The sequence below is a fragment of the Labeo rohita genome, chromosome 9 (assembly GCF_022985175.1).
Source record: "Labeo rohita strain BAU-BD-2019 chromosome 9, IGBB_LRoh.1.0, whole genome shotgun sequence".
Lineage (NCBI taxonomy): Eukaryota > Metazoa > Chordata > Actinopteri > Cypriniformes > Cyprinidae > Labeo > Labeo rohita.
The window spans coordinates 17,618,732-17,639,318 of record NC_066877.1 but is presented as its reverse complement, the minus strand read 5'-3'; the positions used below and the strand labels follow the sequence as shown (position 1 = coordinate 17,639,318).

Genomic DNA, 20,587 nt, shown 5'->3' with positions numbered 1-20,587 from the left:
GAGACTAATAGAAGGCTATCATACTGTGAGAGACTTTGATAAGGTGGATTATATTGCTATGTGTAATCCACATCAAAAGGTAAAGGTTCCAGTAATTAATTAAATGATAGCACAGAAAATGATACAGGGGAATATTAAAGTCTGATATTTGATAGCTATTTTTCTCCAGTTTATAGAGGTGATTTATAATATGGATGACACTACTTATTACACATACACACACGCATACATTATATCAAAGATACTAAACTGCCAACTGTATGATTTTTTTTTTCTCGGCTATATAGGAATGTTTATTTTGCATTCAAATAATAAAAAGTGTTGATAATGTGAGAAAATTGAAGTGACTCGTTGAGTGAGATGTTACACAGGCTTTCAAAATTAAATTGGGCTACATTTATTCGAGCAAGGTCATTTTCAAGAGAAATTACAAATTAAAAATTAAATTATACTTCAACAGACATTTCAAAAAATCCCAACAACCACAGCCCCCCCTTTATTTCTTTAGCTAAAAAAGGGAAAAAAGGAAAAACAAATAAGATGAATAAAGTGGAATTTTTTTCCTTTCAGTCAAAAATACAGTGTTTTCACAATATTGTATCAAAAGTTCCCAAATTGTAGATTCTCCTTCATTAGGTAAGTGTAGTATGAAGAGCAATTCACAGCAATCGCTCCAGATACAATAAATGCTCTCTTTACGTAAAATTTGCTCCACTTGTAAGGATCCTTATTTACTAAAATATATCTATATCAAGGAACTATAATACTGTACACTACAGTATGAAATAAATATAATTAGGAAATATAAAATGAGTCACATAAATAAAATGGTAGTTTAAAATAAAAATGAAATTTGTATTGAACAAAACAAAACAAACCAAGATAATACTGACAGATGATCTTAAAAAAAATACAGAAAATTGCACAAACAATATGTAAACTAAACAACTGCAGTCTAGATATACTAATACTGACGTAGGTATTTCAAACGACAAGGTGAAATTTTTCATTTAATACTAAAGCAGGTGCAAAGAGAACACTAGTTGACTTCGCTTTATACTGTACAAGGATGGCACTTGCAGAAAACACAGGTGAAAGGGTTTGCATATAAGGCTTTTCTCGAACGAAAAAAAACACAGGGGTTCTGACGTCGCCTCATACAATGAGCCTTCGTCATTACAGTTACCCAAACTCTTTCCATCCACCCCTGGCCAACTTTAAGACTTTGTATGTTTAAGAATCATATAGGTATTATTTAGTTAAAGTCGCTTCATAAAAAAAAGCCATGGTGAGACGCCAAAACTTGAATGGCTGGTCAGGAAAAGAAAGGTAAAACCAAGGGTATCACAGTAAGTGATAATGAAATATAACACTCACACACTACTGCGTCTTCAAGCGCAGTATAAGTACATATAGGCAATGTTTTTTTTACCTAAGAGTTTTTTTGTTCATTTTATTTTTTGTGTTTTTTTTATTTTTCCTTTTTTCTAATACTTCTTTTGTTTTCTTTTTTCAGAGTGCAATTTCCAGGCTTGTGCTACGACCACAATGAAACACAGGAGTTACTGTATATGGAAATCAGCACCGCACAGCTTTCTGGCTGAAAACTCTGTACATTTTAAAAACCTTTCTTTTATTTTTATTCTGACAATCACTTGTTATCTCTTGAATTTTTGCATAATATGGATTCCTTCATGTTCCAGCCTAGCTTGTGATGCCTGATTTTAGAGTTCCACTCTTTATATCGACGAGTGCAAGCCTCAGGCGCACGCTCAGACAACCAAGTCGTGGCAGTGTGGTACAAATGAGAATCTGGCTCAAAGTCCCTCCAAAAGGGCGGAAGAAGGGCACGGCGCAAGCTTGAGGGAAAAAGAAAACAAAGAATACAGGAAGCTTATTCCGAAATGCAGTAGTTAATCAGCATCCTCATTCTCGCCGTCAGGATTTCTTTTGCTCGCCGGTTTCCCCTCTTCCGAGCTCTCGTCCTCTGTCCCTCCCATTACTTTGCTCTCTTTCTCATCTTTCGCTGTCCCATCAGGGCTCCTAGTGTCAAATCTCTGCCCCTCTGTCTCCATTTCCTCTTCTTCAGCCAACCTTGTCTCTTGCCTGTCAGTCACTTCCGGATATGCCTCCTCTGCCTCCCTGGCCCCGCCCTCGGTACCATCTCTCAAGATGGTGTTTTCTCGTGTAATGTCCTCGGTCTGGTCCTCTGGATCCGAAAAGCCCAGGGGCCCAAGGCCTTGAAGGTAAGCCCGACGCATAAGGAGCTCCGTGGGCTCCAGGGGTCCACCGTTGTCGTGGCTATCTTGTTTGGCGGCCTCGCGCTCCTCCGCCTCCCGTTTGCAGTAGGAATAACGGTGGTTCATGTGCTGCGAGTAAGAGCCAGAGTGGGAGAAGCGCTTGCCACATTTGTCGCACTGGTAGGGTTTCTCGCCCGAATGTAGGCGTGAGTGCTCGATGAGGTGGTGCTTGTGTTTGAAGGCCTTCTTGCAAATCTGGCACTGGTGAGGCCGCTTTCCTGCAGAGACACAAAGAGAGAGGAGCCAACAGGTTAGTTCGGCATCCATACCAACTTCAAGCTATAAAAAGCAATTTGAAAATTCTATATGTGGAGGATGCACAAACTTCAGATATATTGTATGCATTACTAGACACATCTTTCAAGTAACCACACATATCCCTCCTTACTTGTACCATATGATTGAATTATTTCGGGTTAAAAAGGAAAAAAAAAGAAAAAGTCCAGACTGAAAACCCGTTCATATCGAGCAGCGACAAACCCCACTGGTTTATTTTAGATGTTACCAAAACAGTGCAGGGAGGTGAGGGGGAAGCCACAGTCCTGAGGTGCTATTCTGAGGCTGTCTGTGACTGTTCTGAATGCAGCCAAGAAGATCAGGTGATTATCGCTCCATGCCGCACAAGGTGAAAGTGAGGCAGTCAGCATCCCTGACAGAGTTTATGACATCATGTCTCGGGATTCGAAAATGCTTAGATAAGACATTCGCCTCGTGACGCCTTGTGTAACGCATACACCAAACGCCTCACCTCCCGCACACCTTCCTCTTTCGCCAACTTGGATCGCATTGTCTACTTTCAGAAAAATAGGAAATTAGTTCTACTCTAATCAGTGAAGGAGGAGGGACTTGCCATTTGGCATTCAGTCATTCCACCAGTAACATACTTGCCATAAAAACCCACACACTCGCCATCAGCACCAAGCACATGAACAGATGTACTATATTCTTGGCCATGAATAGCCCTGGCATGCCTGCAACACCTTCCATAGCAGCCATACTTGAGATGGTCCCCTTCCCCACCTCCCCTCATCAAGTTCAAAAATAGACGAGACGGCAGATTCCTCTCTATGCATTCCGACCGAAGAATGTAAGTGAGGATGATGCAAACGTGTGAAAGAGAGGAGTCCCCCAGGAGGGTAGGTCACATTGTGGCGTAGAAATGCCACGCACACATCAGGCTTTCACACACCTGGCATATTGCTACATGTTGGCTCGCCAACAAAACTGTACTGACAATGTGTCTCCATATCGACTGGTGGGCCAAATGCTCAATTTAAAACCTTTTTTTGTGGTTCACTGTACAGAAGACGTATATGAGAAATTGTTGTGTGTGCGTTTGCCATTTAAAGTGGTAACTATTTTTGTACATTTTAGCTGGATTGTAAATATCATTGGTGTCACCTGCTAATCTAAAAATATTTCCCCTTTGAGCCTGTCAAAAGGAAGAAACCGTTACACCTTTGTCATGGGTTTGAAATGTACAACAAAAATATGGCAATGGACAGAAAAAAAAAGTAGGTATGAAAAAATTAAAGGAGGAAAGGAATGAAAGAAACAAGAAAAAAACACAATGTGGTAAAAGGGGATTACTTGGAGGGGGGATGGACGAGGGTAAAAAAAGAGTTGTCTAAATGTGATATACCTGTGTGCTCATATTTGTGTCTTAGGAGGGAACTGGTCTTCTGGAATGTTTTGTCGCACAAGTCACACGCGTACATACCACTTTCAGTCTTCTTAATCTTCTTCCGGGCGAGCAGCGACTCGCTGTCTGTCAGGTCCTCTAGCCCTGACAGATAGTCCCCTGCGCTGTCCAGTAGCTCCCCCTGCAAAAGAAACAGATTTTAGACACAATCCTAACCTGCCACAAATCCTAATCCTAACCTGCCACCTAGGAGGAGACAGCCCCTGCCCCGTGTTTGATCCCAAGTCTGGACAGAGCTTATCTCTGTAACCTGTATAAGGCCTTTATCACCAGAAGATGTCTCAAAAAGAGGGACATATGGCTTGACTTACATGGGTTCTCTCAGCTTAGTAAACAAAGTAGTATGAATTCATGTATGTAACAGAGCAAGGAAATTCTGTAGACAACATTTTAGGTGTTTTAGGCATGATAACATTCATTTTAAAAAACAACAACAAAAAAGGGGGATTACACTAGAAATTATTTTTTCCTGGTACCAAAACATTTTATTTACCTGGAAGCCTGGCTTCCGCTGGTACTTCCGGCGCTGCTGTATCTCAGCAAAAGTGGCTGCCCCCGCTGCATAAGTGTAAGCCATAGGTGGAAGGAAACTCATGGGATCCAACCCCGGGTAGGGCCTGAGTCCCGGAATACTGGCTTGAGCCGTAGACATGAAAGTAGGAGGAGGGAATGCTCCATGAGGCGGAAGTGAGGTGTACATGTGCCCGCCACCAAAAGGGTTTATGCTAAAGATGGGGCTTGAGCTTTTCTCCAGCTGATTTTCATTGCCCAAACTGCTGGGTCCATTGAACTCCTTCTTGATGTGGGCCAAATTTAAAGGCTCTGTTCCTGGTTCACGTGCAGAGGAGTTGATAGTGTGGTCAATGGAAAAACCATTCGGTTTTGGCCTCCGTTCGGCCTTGGAAACTTGTTTTGGCAAAGACAAGTCCAGTGGTTCCCCATGGGCATCCTCAGAGGCGAGGCTGTTAGGGGTGTACGAACTGCTATGTGAGTGTTTGGATGACGATGATGAGAGATTCAAAGGTGAGGGTGTCTCACCTCTCAAGTGGTCCACAGAGTCGAGTGGCTTTTCATTGGTCTGCCTAATGCCTGTAAACTGATGCGGTTTGGACAACTTGTGTCCCGAATCCCCATTGGTGATGGCTTGGATCTCTGCTGTCGAGTCGGCATATTGGCTTAGTGAAACAGGTGACCGGGCAAATGCTGACTCCCTGCTCAAGCCATGATTGATCTCTCCACTTCTCTCAGGAGGAGGAGATCTTTTCCTAGAGAAGCTATGGTGAGATTGAGCTTTCCATTGCACAAACGAATCCTTCACAAATTCCTGAGGAAGACCCACTGCCAGGGAGATCTTCCTCAATTCCTCTGAGTTGGGCTCTGAGTTCAGTACTGACATGTGATCCTTGTAGGGGTTGACAGGGCTGGTAGCATTCCTCTCAAGGGATGAGGGGATCACACCAGCCTGCTGCTCTGAGCCGAAAAGCCCCCTGCGACCAGTTGGTACAGTATCATTGGGTTTGAGGACAGCCTTGATCTCCTCATTCATCTTGCAGAGATATCGCTCATGTTGATGTAATGGAATAGGGCCAGAGAACGTCTCCTTGCAATACTGACAAGAGAATGGTGCATACTGCACATCCCTCTCCTGTGCTTTATCTTCAGAAAGAAGATCCATGGCGTGGCTGGGTCTTTCTTTTTTGATATCTACAGGTCGTCTCTTAGAATCTTCTGTTAAACTCTGGAGACACGCTTTGGCTTCATTGACTTTTTCCAGTGTGTAGTCAATGATGGTCTTGGTGGGACTGTTGTGACCAACGCCAAGGATGCCTTGCTGGGAGGCCAGTACCCGATTCTGCTCCTCCATCTGGGAGCCTAATTCCTTCATGTATGCTCTGAGCTTAGAGATCTCTTCAGGGTTGCCATCCATCTTCTGCCGGCAAACTGTGTTGTCCACAATCTGAAGAACCTTCTGAACCTCACTCATGTTGTTGATAAACCCTGAATAGCTCAATGGATGAGGATCCGACCCAATGCCCAGATGTTGCTGGGGGTTCTGAGATGAACAGTGCATCCCCGGAGGACTGCCTCCATGACCACCGCCATTGAGAAAGGCTCCTGACCCACCATATTCTTGTTGAGATGCGATCATAAGACGGTATTCGTTGAAGTCCATGGGCTCTGACTTGATGTCTGGGTGAGCAGATGGGTCTTGGAGGCTCATGGACCTGCCGTTCTCCAGTTTGTGACGGAGCTGAGCTAAGGCAGGACTGCCAGGGGAGGACGCAGCAGAGTTTGGTGATGAGCCAGGCTTGCTGTTGACTCCATGGCGTACCCGTCCATTAATAGAGATAAGGCCAATGCACTTCTTGCTACTTATGTGGGAGCTGTAGGAGCCAGAGTGGGAGAAGCGTTTCTTGCAGTTGGAGCACTCATATGGCTTTTCACCTTAAAAAAAAAAATAAATAAATAAATAAATTGATGTTCATTTACATATTTTACACATTAAATCAAGCTAGAATTGCCTTAAACTTCTTTCCACACCCCATCATTCAACTTAATGATTGATAGGATGATGAGATCCTACAATAGAAAAAATAATTCCTGCATAATTATATAATTATGGTTTTAAATATTCATCATCTATCCAGACTATCCAAACCACACTGAATTACCATTAGGCAAACCGGAGACATATGAAATAAGATTATATAGATTATTGGCATTCTTTTCACAGCCATTTATGAAAGGAGGCTCTTAACATATTATTCAATGAAACACTTACCACTGTGAATGCGGAGGTGCTCCTTCAAATGATGCTTATATTTGAAGGCTTTGCCACACTCTGTGCACTTGAATTTGCGGTTACCGGCCCCTTCGTTTAGCAGTTGAGGCTGCAAGGGAGAGAAAGAGCACAAAACAGTCAGAAAAGAGTTTATAATTAATTCTGCTGCTGAAATAAATGTTTATTTATTTCTATTGATTAATTAAACACAGAAAACAGAGCAGAATTGTATTTAGGTATGTGTGTCCAAGGTTACTGAAGCAACAGATTTTTTTTTTCTTCTGCATAAAGTTTAGATGATCAGTTGGTGGTGCCTTTTAGTACCTTATCCGTTAAACTATTATCTGCGTACTTTAAACACTTGTTGTCTGGGTTTAGTTAAAACAGTGTAGGCTGCATCTGTATTCACCATTCAAAGTTAAACGTAGGTGCTCTTCCTCCATTTGAAATTCAAATGTGGGCCCCAGATGCACAACAAAAACAACAGCATTCACCCTGCTCCCCACACACAGACACAAAAGGTCTGCGAAAAATGTGTGGGTGTCCACAAATGCACGTTTAATAGTCACTATGTACAGTACTGTGAAGTCCTTTCTTCAAAAGTTCAGTCATACTCGTGCACATAGGGCAGTTTAAGATGTGCATTGGGGTTTTTCTGTATGAGTGTATGCAAATATATATACCGAACACATGATGAAACATAAAACTAAACCTAGCAAGGTGAACCTTGGAATTAATGTTCAAAGCCTTCAGGAAAATACCTCTTTAGAGCAAATAAACAAACACTTAAAGTCATTTAAGGATTAGGATACTCTAGATCACCGGGAAAAAAGCCATCTGGTCGTGTTTAATTCAGTTTGAAGAGGTGCACATATGTGCGTACGCGTGTGCGCATATGTGCGAGTGTGAATCAGCCAGTAAGATGAGCGTGCAAGGCAAGTATTCCGAATTATTTTCCAACGTGCCCAAGTCTGCTTAAGGTTCAAAGTTGAAAGCCTAAACGCGGGATATCCTGTTATAATCCTATCAAACAACTGAGAGCCCTTTTACCACATCAAAAACAGACCTTTTCCTTCAGTATCTAAGCGATATAGAGTTTCCTCTTCAAGATAATTCCATATCACTGCATTTTTCACAGCATGCTCATGTTGAGACCAGCCTAAAAGGCAGAAATAACATCAGCTTTCCCCGCATCCTTTGAGTTGACTCCTTTCCAACAGCTGATGCGAGAAATCGGCAGGCCTATAGGACTCAATGTGCTAGAACAGCCCACACATGGCCGGCTGTGGGCGGACACTCAGGGGAGTATGACAGTGCACAGCTGTGGCTCCGGTGTGAAGGATTCAAGTATTAAGGAGCTTCCGGAGGAGCTCGTTCAATGCTGGAGCTATCAACAGGCTGAAACGTGTTCTCCTCGGATGAGTAAACAAGCTCAGAATGAGGGATGCAGCATCTTTGCACAATGAACCCAGATTTCTGTAGCATGAGGATGTAATGAGTGCGGGTACGGATTGAGGTGGGCCTCGTCTCACCTGATCTCTGGCAGGCTTATGCGTGGCCATATGGCGCTCTAGCTGGGTGCGGTAGGCGAAGGTGTCACTGCACAGGGGACAGGGGAAGCTCTCATCGTTTTTCTCATGTCGGTACTTGATGTGCTCCTTTAGGGAGGTCAGCCGCTTGTAGCCCCGGTCACAGTAGGGGCAGGTCAACAGTTGGGCAAAGGCATCTGGCGTCCTCAGTGCCAGATCTGGGCAAAATTGAAAGGAGTGAACAGTGTAAAGGAGGGGGGATTGAAGAAAAAAAAAAACAGCATATGTGGGACAAACAGTTGCCATATGAGGCTATGGGAGAACGATAGGTAAAGTACTGCATTCAGTTATGTGAAACAAATATGAACAAAATATATGCATTTTGTCCACACAATCTAACTTGTAAAGGGTCATTCTATGGAAATGTCCATTTTTCTGTCCCTAGCCTTTACAGAAATATTAAACTTGAAAAACTCTTTAGGGTTACAATTTATTTATATTTTAAAATGAAACAATATGTTATTTGAACAATTAAACCTTCTTGAGTCATTAATGTGGCAATATTTGTTTTTAAATTAATTATGTCGAATTCCAAGCACCACAAAACCGCTCATCCCCACAGCCATGTACAGGTCAAAAAAACCATTTAAAATACAATAATGTATTCATAACTATCAAATATATGATGTAAATGGCATGAAAAACTGAATGCTGAATAAATATATAATAAAAGTACACTGTAAAAAAAAGCTGTTTCAACTTAAAATAATTTGTTACCCTGCTGACTAAAATTTTTTAGTTTAGTCAACTAAAATATTCTAGTTATCACTTAAACTAACATTAAGTAACTTAAAATTTCAAGTTGACTAAACTAAAAATTTTAAGGCAGCGGGGTAACAAATTATATTAAGTTGAAACAACTTTTTGAAAGATTCTCTAAGATCGCCTGGAGTTGTGTCACTGAACAAAATCATTTATTTTGAAATAAAAATCACACTGATGACATCACTTGACTTCCTTCTTCCTATTTCCTAAACATCTTTGAAACAAGGCCCATGTTAAGTCCATTGTCTCTTTTCAGTTATCAGAAATCTTATTATTTATCTTAAGATTTCATATGAAGCTTGAAGTCACCGATGTGACCTACTTTATTATTAGGGAATTGTAAAATCTAGAATACAAATGGATTAAACTACTTAATTTAGTGAGTATACAATGATTGACAACATGTGGTTTGATACCTTGCAGCAGCCATTTTGTAAAATGCATTTTTTTATGCATTTTTTTTTCTGTCACATTAAATAAATAAAACTCTGATGACCAAAAAAAGTGCCAAAAAAAATCAGGAAACAATATTTCATAAAAAACTTTAATTTTGCCAAAGAAGGTACTACCAGTGACAAAATAATGGTACATATGGTCTTTAAAAAAATGCACAAAAAGATTTTAAAAAGCTGTCATTTATATGTATTCACAAAGTCAAACGGTATTCTAATGAATATTCTAATAAATAAAATAAAATAATCGTATGTATAGTTTAATGCGTACCATTTTCATTTTCATCTTGTCCATTGGCCTCTGGCGTGCCCAGTCGCGTCCCCTCCTCTGGGTCCTCTGGATAAATGATAACGGTATCCTGCAGGTATTCGGCAATGCTCGCCGCATGTCCCTCACCGTCATCCAGTTTCCTCTTGACGAAGATGTTTTCGAGCGCTAAAGAGGCATCAATACCCTTAACTGCACAGAGGAAGTGGGGAGAAAAAGCACAAATGAATCCAGTGGTTGATGCTCAGTGTCACTGAAAAGGACCAAGCTGAACATTAGGACACTGGCCACTCTAAGTGTGATGTAGTGGAGACCAAACCATTAGAAGGCCTTTCAAGGTGGAAGTATTTATTTAAGTTACAACATAATGGCCACTTCAAAGACTAATAGGAGCCAGCTTGATCATCAAGCACTCTTTAAGCATCCTCTTGCATGTTTGAAAATGCTTTAAACATTTCCAGCATTATGGGTAATCGGGTTATATGGCAATTAGGCGTGCCAGGGTAACTGATCTCACTTTGTATTGCTCATCGTATACATAAAATTGGACTCAATAATCTAATTATAGATCATGTGTTATGTGTAATTGCACAGAACAAGATTTTAAACGTGATTTTCGTAAACAATAGGTTTTTGGATGCTTTACGGAGGAGTACTTAAAGATACCGACAGGATGAATAGACAACCGCGCCTTGGAAAACTATGTATTTATATATGTGAAAACATGTGAGTAGATTACTAATAAAATGACTAAAGATATTCTTTTTTTCTTTAGATGACTGGAAATTGGGTAAGCAAATAAAAATGTTATTGTTTCCTTGTAATCAATTTGAAAGTACATGGACTGAACAAATTCGATTTTGCCCTTAAACTCAATTTGGCTGCAAAATGTGATTTGCAATGCACTCGTGCTCAACTTAAAAATGTTTACTTTCCATCTCCCTTGAACACACATGAGGGAGCTTTATCTCACATGCTCACATGCACGCCAAGCATGCGTTCACATAGGAAAGCTTTCATAATGAATATGTCTTAATTACTACTTGTTGACCCAGCGTTCTAAATATGTTTATTTATTGTATAAGCCATCTCACCTGTACCATTTCCAATTCCATGGAGAGAGATGTCAGGGCTCATAGAGTTGTACTCCGCTTTTCGCTCCTCTGAAATAAAAGAAAGCATAATGTTTAACGATCGTCATAACTAGAACAAAAACAGTTCAGCTGCAAATCAACTGACTTTTAATTAACTTGTTTAATGTATGTTGAAGTGTAATTAGCACATCCTGCATATCAGGAAGAGTTATATCTCAGACATGTTGACAGCAGCTCAAAGAATGATACGTTTTTCCATAAGCAGGGCTTAAGAAATCATGTCAAGGTATTTAGGGAGGAGAGGAGGGTGGTCTGAGAGGAGTTTGCTCATATACTGCAGCTATTGTGTTTGTTCCTCCTCCTCCCTCTCATGTGACTTCGTACCGGCAGTCACAAGTATCATAAGCTTCCCCCACAAAAGGAGGATATACAGCACCTCTTACACCACAACGCAGGGGAAAACAAGGGTACTCAAGACTCCTGACACACACACACATGCACTTCCACTGCATTAGTACTGTTTAATTTCAAAACTGCCTTCCACTTCCTTCCTCATTATCTAAGTATGACAACCGAGAGAGCTTCTGAAAGTCGACGAATTCTCTCACTTTTCACCACATTTAAGAGCCGTCTTTCAAAGCCGAGTTCGAAATCATTGTGTGAGCGATGCTTCTTGAAGGGATGTTTTGAGCATCAAAAGCTTTACCAGGCTTGGACGTGTTTCATTGAACAAAGTTTTAAAGAAACAAGGCATTTGCTAATAGGGGGCTTGCCTTCGCGAAACCCCTTCCTGATGAAATTGTCTCCTTCTGCGCCGTGCAGATAAAAGTGCAAGGCCTGGAGCCAGTGAAAATACCCTCCTGAGTTCTTAGCATTGTGCTTTCCTTTGAGGTACATTGGCTTAAAACTTCTTTGGGAGGGTTAGCGATTAGCTGCATTGGCATGGGGATATTTTAAGGTCATACGAAGGACCGGACGTCATGTGTGGCGCACCAAAAACCCTGGTGAGAGGAAGCTAAAGTGGTATCAGAGATTAATTTTGAGCAAATCAATGTGTGTTGTGTGAATGACGGAGAAATACAGTTTCCTCAAGTGACAAAATGGCAACTACATTAGAGTCTCAGTTCTGCTTGTGGTAGCTGCAGGCCCCCTGAGGTAATGGTGTGATTTTAACCACTGCAACACAGAAGTTGGATATCTCTTTAGGTGAACGATTAAATTTTATTTTGTTTCAACAGGCAATTTGACATAGACTTATTCAAAAGAGCCTGTAGATATGCTTGCAAATACTGGAGCTACAGCACAAGTGTTGATACTGCTGTACAGTGTGACAAAACAGGAACTACATATCCTTCTGAGACTAAGAAAAAAAGGTTTTGTGGTTTTTTTTTCTGTCATTACATTGATTAGAGCATAGGAAACAAATGGGAGAAATGTAATAATGGGAGAAACAACTTTTCTTTCGTGTCTAGTAATAAATACAGTAGGGTCTAGATTGGAAATAAAGTTTTAGCACTTGTAAAAAAATTTAAAAGTACACTTTATTTAAAATATATATAAATACACCAATATATACAATACCACTAAAATATGGGGTCAGTAATTATTATTATTATTATTATTATTATTATTTATTTTTTGTGTTTGTGTGTTTTTAAGTATTTTTGGATTCTTTTTTTTAAGCCTGGAAATAAACAAAAATATTAATTAGGGCTTGTGAAAAATGTAAATTTACATTTGTAAATTGATGATGATATAAATTTGACGTAAAATTACACTTTATATAAGACACATTTAATACACCGATATGTACAGTACCACTAAAAAATATTGGGTCAGTACATTTATTTAGTTAGTTAAAGTATTTTTGGATTTTTTTTTAAAGTCTGGAAATAAACAAAAATGTAGGGCTTGTGAAAAATGTAAATTTACATTTGTAAATTGATGATGTAAATTTGATGTAAAATGACACTATATAAGACATATTTAATGCACCGATATGTACAGTACCACTAAAAAATAAGGTCAGTACATCTATTTTTTTATTTAGTTAGTCAGTCAGTTAGTTTCTTTTTTTATTTTATTACTATTATTATTAATAGTATTTATTTTTAAGAATTATTTTTATACTAGGATTCAGAAAGGACATTAAACTGATAAGTAACAGTATGGACATTTACAATCTTACATAAGATTTCTATTTTAGCTTTTCTTTGGAATTTTTTATTAATGAAAGAATCCTGAGAACTAAAAGTGAAATGTATCATAGTTTCCTCCAGCTGTTTTCAATACTGATAATGATATGAAATGTCTCTTGAGCAACAAATCAGCTGCTGATTTCAGGTCATGTGACACTGAAGAGTGGAGTAATGGCTGCTGAAAATGTAGCTTTGTCATCAAACAAATAAATGAGATGTTAAAATATATGAAAATAGTTCATTTGAATTGTAATAATATTTTACCTTTTTTTTTCAAATAAATGGTTTTCAATCAAATTGCAATACTGTTAATATAGTTTGTAATGGGAAATGTATTTTAAAAATATACTGCTTTATTTATAAATCAGATAAATGCAAATTAAAATCACTTCCAAAAGTCATCTTAGCAAAGCATATACGGGAGATTTGAGGTGAATCTTCTCGAGCAAGCACGGTGCACTGATAAAAGAGGAAGAACCACATGATTCATGCACCTCTTTAAAGATGATGCTTTTACCGGCATATACCACAATATTTTTTTTTCCCCAAGCATGCAGACTCATACCTTCACGTTTAATCACTGAAATAAAATAATGCTACGCTGCCAGAGGCGTGGCCTTCAAATAAACTCGGATGACGTTCATTAATCTAGCATATCACTGTGTGAACATCGACTAAACAAAACACTGTTCATGCGAATGACACATCCCTGAAGACCCTGTTTAGTTCTGCGACTGTGACACTCTCTGAAGTTAAGTGATGCATATGGTTTAGTCATTAGCCGAGACTGATTGCTGGGGGTCGGGGTTTTTTCTTTCTTTTTTTATTTTTTTTCAAACCGGGCGACTCGCATGAGTTCTCCCTTCACTCTGTAACTGTCAGCCAGGCCCAGGGAATTGTGGGCCTATTATGTATGTAAATGGCCATCATAATGCTAAAAATTTCATTTAAGGCCTTTAATGAGTCTTCAGCAGGGCACGCTCATGCTAAATGATAGCTCTGCGATCCTAATTAAGAGAATTTGTCTTTAAAGCCTCACTAGCTTGGGTCTTGTCCGTGATCGTGAACGCTTTTGGTTTTGGGTGGGTGAGTCAAAATGAAGCCAGAGGAAAGGGGTGTGGAGACAGTGATGAGGCACAGAAGATTAGGTGTAACCTACTTTGTGAAAAAGTAAGGAACCAGAGAAGAAATGTGAGCTAATAGTTTACAAGTTGCCATTACATCAAAAATACCAAACAGCTGCTAGGTGTTGGCCTAATAAATAAAGCTGCTCTGTACTGGTAATATGAAAATGGCACAGTTGATGAAAAAAAAACAACAAAAAAAATGAACCTCGGGTATTTTTCACATGTTAATACCTCAGTTTAGCACTCACTCTTACCTGAACCATTCAGGTCTCCGTGGCGCCAGACGTGGGCTCCTGCCCCATCCTGGCTTTCATTTTCTTCATCTCCCCGGCAGGAGAGCAGGGCATGGGCTACCCGGGGTGAGGCCTCCAGACTCGGCACGCCTGCTGGACTGCCTTCGCCCTCGGAACCCAGGAGTCTGTCTTCCTCATCGGACCCTGAACCGGCATCCACCACATTTTCATAACTCAGCACTGAGGATAGAACAGAGACGAGGTGTTATTATTTGAGGTTAAGCTCATCTCAGGCCATTCGGCTACAATCTTGGTCTGTTACCCCACTTCTTTGCTTCTTTACATATTCAATAAGCACATGGTAATAAAGTCAAAGCAGAAAGAAAAGAAAGAAAGAAAGAAATTCAGCAGATTATTTAAGAGTAGTTTATGAAAAGTTCTTTAATAAAAGGTTTTGTTTACATTATATATGTGTGTGTGTTCAGTGAATATTTATTATGTATATATACACTAATCACACACATACAGTATATAGTTTTATATTAAATATTTACATGCATATATTTTTATTGATATAATTAAGATTATATATAAATATATTTAATACCAAACATATTTATATTCTTTTATATATATATATATATATATATATGTGTGTGTGTGTGTGTGTGTGTGTGTGTGTGTATTTATATATACATAATAAACACACACAGTACACACACATATTTTATGTATAAATAAAAAAAAAACAGTTTTGCGATTAATGCACATAGCTTTGCAAAATTACAAGTGTTGTTAACTTTTTGTGAGATATACACACACACACACACACACACATATCTATATAGACAGAATTTTTTTTTGCAGTGACGGAAAAATCTGAAGGCTGTCCGTCACTTTGACAGATTACAATGAAGGTGATCTATAGTAACTTGTAATTGTAATTCCCACCCCTGTACAGTTGGTGGTGAGTGCGCTCCAGTGTGGCAGCAGAGCACTGAATCCAGAACAAAAACGAAACTGTCACGAATGTTTTCCTATGTGTTTAATTGCGCACAGGCGAGTACACAGAAGCTACAACGATCTTTCACGCCACAACTGTATTTATTGCTTAAATTTCCTAATGAAATGGACAGAATTTGAAATCTGAGACTTTGTTTCATATCAAAAGTTGCAAATTGCTATTTATTGGAAGGAAGACGCACTGTGTACCGTTCATTTATTTAACTGAAAACAGCATAGAACAAAAGATCGAGTGATTTAAGAATCGATATTGGTTCATTAAAATGACAATCTATTAATATATTGGTTTGTTTTTTGTTTACCCAGCCCTAGCGTATTTTGTTGTTTTTTTAATACTGCGCTGTCGTCCCGTCCCGAAAATGTGAACAAAAATAGAAGCAATTAAATGTGTTATTCTAATTACAATATGAAATTAAAATGTCAGGTAATAATAGATTATGACAGAATTTTTACGACCCTGTCCTTCAAATTAACTGGCAATGTTAGTCTGGCAAAACCTCTGATGTGAACATATATAAATGTAAATGTTTCTTAAATATACATACACACAATATTAAGTAAATACAAACTTCTATAAATGCGATGAATCAGGTCATTATTTTATACAATGTATATATAAACAGTAACAATAACAACTTCTAGATGTCAGGATAAAGGAAACCTCACAAGACCAGACTGCTGCGTGATAAACAACAAGAGAGAACATGATAAAGCAAACAAAAACCCTGCACGACTCTGGTGGTGAGACGTGTTGAGGGTCTAATAAACTATGAAGCTTACATCATGGGAACAGCAGTTTAACGTTCAGGTTCATTTGAAGTTCTTTCCTTGCCTAATACAGCATATATCTCCCTAGGCTCTCCGGGCACCTTATCTCAGAGGCACGCTGCCAAAGCAGTGAGAACTAGTGGGAAGTTTCTCTAATGGTTAGATTAAAAACCTAATTGCTGATTTCGGGACAATTTTCTCCCTCTCCCGAACGCAGAGTTTTGAAAAACAACAAACTTTCCCTTCCATCCGTGCTCTATTTCCCAGTTCGTTGGCGTCAAATGGACTCAACTGGGCTGTGGAACGCTCCATTCCCTCCTCCGTACCTTAACTACCCCTAATCTCTCCCTAGGAGCCCATTCACTTAAAAAAAAAAAAAAAAAAAATACCAATGACGTCTTTTTTTTCACAGGTTCCCATGCAAAAAAGACTGGCCGCTTCCCTTTGGCGGCTCTCGCCAGAGGACGTGAAGATTAGCCGCACGTATCTGATCATAATATGATCTTTGTCTGATCCGTGGGGCTGCATTTGCTCCCCCGGACAACTGCGCAACAGGTGCAAATTAAAAGGGGAACCATCTCGGGTACAAGGGATGGTCGAAATGCACTGACCCGGGCTGAATACCAAAGAGTGGGGTGAGGTGGTATGGCGGGGGTGAGGGGCGTGGGACAAAAAGCTTTCTAACTAAGAGGTGTGACCAGCGGGATTATTTAGGAGCGACTTCAGGCCGAGGGTGAAGACCCCCCCCTCCTTGAATGAAAAGGAGAAGGCGAGCGAGAGAAAGCAAAAGAGAGACATAAAGGGAGTGGTTGAAAGTAAGACATGAGAGCCTCTTTGTGTGGTCCGAGTATACCTTGGACGTAAAGCAACTTTATCTCGCCTTTTTCTCTCCCCTGTCCCCCCCTCCTCCCACATCTCTTCCTTTTCGCTCTCTCACACGGCCACTTATTTCACCAATAAGCGCACTTTGCTATGTCTTGCACAGGTACGAAAGGCAGCCCTGAATTTTGGTATCGGAGCTAAAAAGCCGCGGCCAATCATTCAGACTTTGAATGGTGGGAGTGTTCTGAAGAGAAAGAAAGAAGTGGGAGGACTGGGAAAAGAATCAAGAGGATGAATACAGAGGTCAGGGCTGAATATTAATAATAGTGAACTGCTGAGTGGTTTGACTTTAAGCCCACACAAAACACTAAACTCTTTACATCACATTTTCCTGTTCTTGTATTCTGTGTTTTTTTTTTTTTTCGACAGCATATGCTAGCAATCCACATTCCGAATGGCATTGCTTGAATACTTGCGTGGATGCTTGAGATTGTTTTTTTTTTTTTTTTTTTTTTTTTTACAGAAAGTCAGTATGGTTTGTTCTGCAAGTATGTTCTAATTTTACTGTAATTGCATAGATTCTCTCATAGCACAAATAGAAATAGAAAATGCTGAGGTTTGAAATCCATTTTGGAAAAAGGAACAGGCATGTTTTGAATTCTGTTAAGCAGACACTTTGCCTTTGTGTGCGTGAGTGATAAAAAAAAAACAAGTGATGGGCATGCAAAGCAATCCATCAAACTATCTGCATCTAAGGTCTCATGGGTCTGACAGATGTGGCCAAGATATTGTATGGCTTTGTGCACTGTTGTGCGTGCGAGTGAAAAAAAAACTAAACACTATTGATAAGAATATAGATGTTTTAAGATTATAAGACCTTCATCCATCTAACTTTTCAGGTTTTGAGCATTTTCAGATCGTAAAATTTCCTCTTCATCTGTAATTGAATAACAGTGGAATGAAGTCCTGCAGGATGTAACATGGGTTTAAATTTGTTTGTATGTGTGTGAGAGTAAAAAAAAAAAAAAAAAAAAAAAACACAAAAAGGACCACAGTATAAGTTGTCATTCATATAAGATCTTTGTTTTCATACTTGTCAACTTGTCACATTATTATCATTTTCAGATCATGAAATTTGATTTTCATTTGTAATTGAATTTAAATTGATTAAAAGGTGAATGAACAATGAATAAAAAACCGACCACAGTATAATTTTTATTACATTATAATATTTTTTCCTTTCATCCATGTCATCACTTTGTGGCATTTTTAGATTGTAACTTTTAACTTTTAAATTTAGAATATATTTACAGTAAAAGATTTAATAAATACATTAATATTTAACATTAATAAATATGTTTATTTTATAAACATAAATATTTTTATAAATATATATAAATATTTTTTAGAAATATATATTTTTGTGTGTGAGAGTAAAAATTTGTAAATTAAGTTTTCAATTTTGAATATTTTTACAGTAAAACCATAAAGTATGGTTAAAACTATGATTAAAACATGGTGATACTTTTCCAAATATATGTGTAACTTTATTTTTATAAACATATAAATATAAATATATTTAATAATTATATCAATATTTAATATGAATGCATATATATTAATATTTAATAATAATATATTTCTTTGTATTAATATATAAAAATTTGTATAAATATATATATTATTTATAAACATATTTTTTTTGTATGAGAGTAAAAAGTTAAAAAGAAAAAACACTCAAAAGAGCACAGTATGAAGTTTTTATTCATAGAAAATATAAGATCTTCGTTTTCATTCATGTAACTTATCATATTTTCAGCATTTTCAGATCATCAAATTTGATTTTCATCTGTAATTGAATTCAAAATTATTAAAAAGTGGAATAAACTCCTGCAGGGAATTTAACATTTTTATTTATGTTTTTTTTTTTTTTTTTTTATTGTGGGAGTAAAAAGTTAAAATGGAAAAACACTAAAAAGACCACAGTACATATGTGCTTATTATTATAATATCTTTGCTTTCATCCATCTAACTTGTCATCAATTTGCGGCATTTTTAGCATTTTTCAGTAATTAAATTAAATTTTTCAAATTCAGATTTATTAAAAAGTGGAATGAACTCCTTCAGGTTATAACTACTTTCAATAAGTTTTCTATTTTGAATATTTTTACAGAAAAACTACAAAGTATGATTAAAACATGCTGATACTTTTCCATATATACGTGTAACTTTATTTTATATCTACCAATCAAATGCGCTTCCCCCATTTAGATCTGCCCCCATTGCAATTCTATTGGCTGCCATTTTAGTGTGTCATTCCGGCAGCTGTCCTGCCGTATAATTCCTGCAGTGAACGGTCCATTGTGCTCACCCTAGAGACAAAGAGGCCACCTCTCTTCTCTCTCTCGCCCTGACTTCTCCTTTCTCCCCCTCTCTCTCTCTCTCTCTCTCTCTCTCTCTCTCTCTCTGCTGTTTCGTATTCTCGAGCAACCGCACCTATCATTCTGGTAGCTCTCCTTTGAGAATAAGGCATAATGCATTTCAAGATGGTCCCGAGAGTCATCCTTACCAAGAACTGAGCAACAAGCTAGATACACAGAATCTTTAAAACGTGGAATACATTAGCAAACAAACATTTAACATACAGAAACGATACCTTGTGTCAGTCCAGTTTGGACGAACTAAAACTCTCTCCGCTAACTGGGAGAGGTTCACACATTCCATAGCCTGGAGTTGTGCGCGCACGCACATACACATGTTCTTCTGAGCAGTTTAGCTGTTTAGACAGGTATGTGTGTGCTCTGTCACAATCTTTTACAATCCTCTCATCTCACATGCGGAGTGTGTTCCCAGCGCTCGGGGGGAAAAACTGCAGACACACCTGCAAACCCAAAGCCACAGTGGAGCCATTTCACTGGTAGGTGGCGAAAGATGATTCAAGCTTTCGATTATCTCTGATAGAAAAGGTTTCTGTAGCGCCGAACGCTCAACAATCGCATCCATCTGGACTGAACGACACCTCCGCTGGCTCGCACACCTTTTCAACATTCCCTGTTTACAGGTAATCCGCCTGCTATCCGTCTTTTCCCCTTGCTTTCATTTCCTTTGCGCCTGTTCCTAGCGGCCGAAAGAGAAAGGTGAGCGCGTATTCCACATCCATGTCGAGAATCAGACAGCCTGCCGCAGGTCTTTCCCAGGTGCCTCTCTGCCACGGTAATGAAACCCGGCGGAACAGACGGTGGAAAATAACTGCTCTGTTCTCTCTCTCTCTCTCCTGTGCGGTGCGCATCACCTGAGCGAGCAGTGGGGGAGGGGGGGCGACTAGGTAAGGCTTCAAACAGTTGAAAGGAGGTCGCTGCCTAGTGGCTATAGCCTGGAAATGATCCATGTAAATCAAATCAGCCATCTTCCATTCATGCGCAAAAAGGACTAGGGAGGGCAAACTTTTACCTGTTTCACGCCTC

General features: G+C 39.0%; 1 protein-coding gene across 4 annotated transcripts in view; it reads right to left on the bottom strand.

The window, feature by feature from the left end:
• Positions 1-373: 373 nt before the first annotated feature.
• Positions 374-20,587, bottom strand: part of zeb2a (zinc finger E-box binding homeobox 2a) — a 55,038-nt gene continuing 34,824 nt past the window's right edge. For 2 of the 4 annotated variants that reach the window (XM_051120112.1, XM_051120113.1), the window contains 8 exons: positions 14,532-14,750; positions 10,953-11,021; positions 9,862-10,050; positions 8,317-8,531; positions 6,785-6,893; positions 4,496-6,447; positions 3,943-4,123; positions 374-2,518 (listed from right to left, as the gene is read on the bottom strand). In XM_051120112.1, coding sequence (XP_050976069.1) covers positions 1,914-2,518; positions 3,943-4,123; positions 4,496-6,447; positions 6,785-6,893; positions 8,317-8,531; positions 9,862-10,050; positions 10,953-11,021; positions 14,532-14,750 — 3,539 coding nt within the window. In that variant the 3' untranslated portion in view covers positions 374-1,913. Of the gene's footprint in view, positions 2,519-3,942; positions 4,124-4,495; positions 6,448-6,784; positions 6,894-8,316; positions 8,532-9,861; positions 10,051-10,952; positions 11,022-14,531; positions 14,751-19,779; positions 20,351-20,587 lie in introns of those variants that run through there. The other 2 variants (XM_051120115.1, XM_051120114.1) reach the window with 2 other exon arrangements.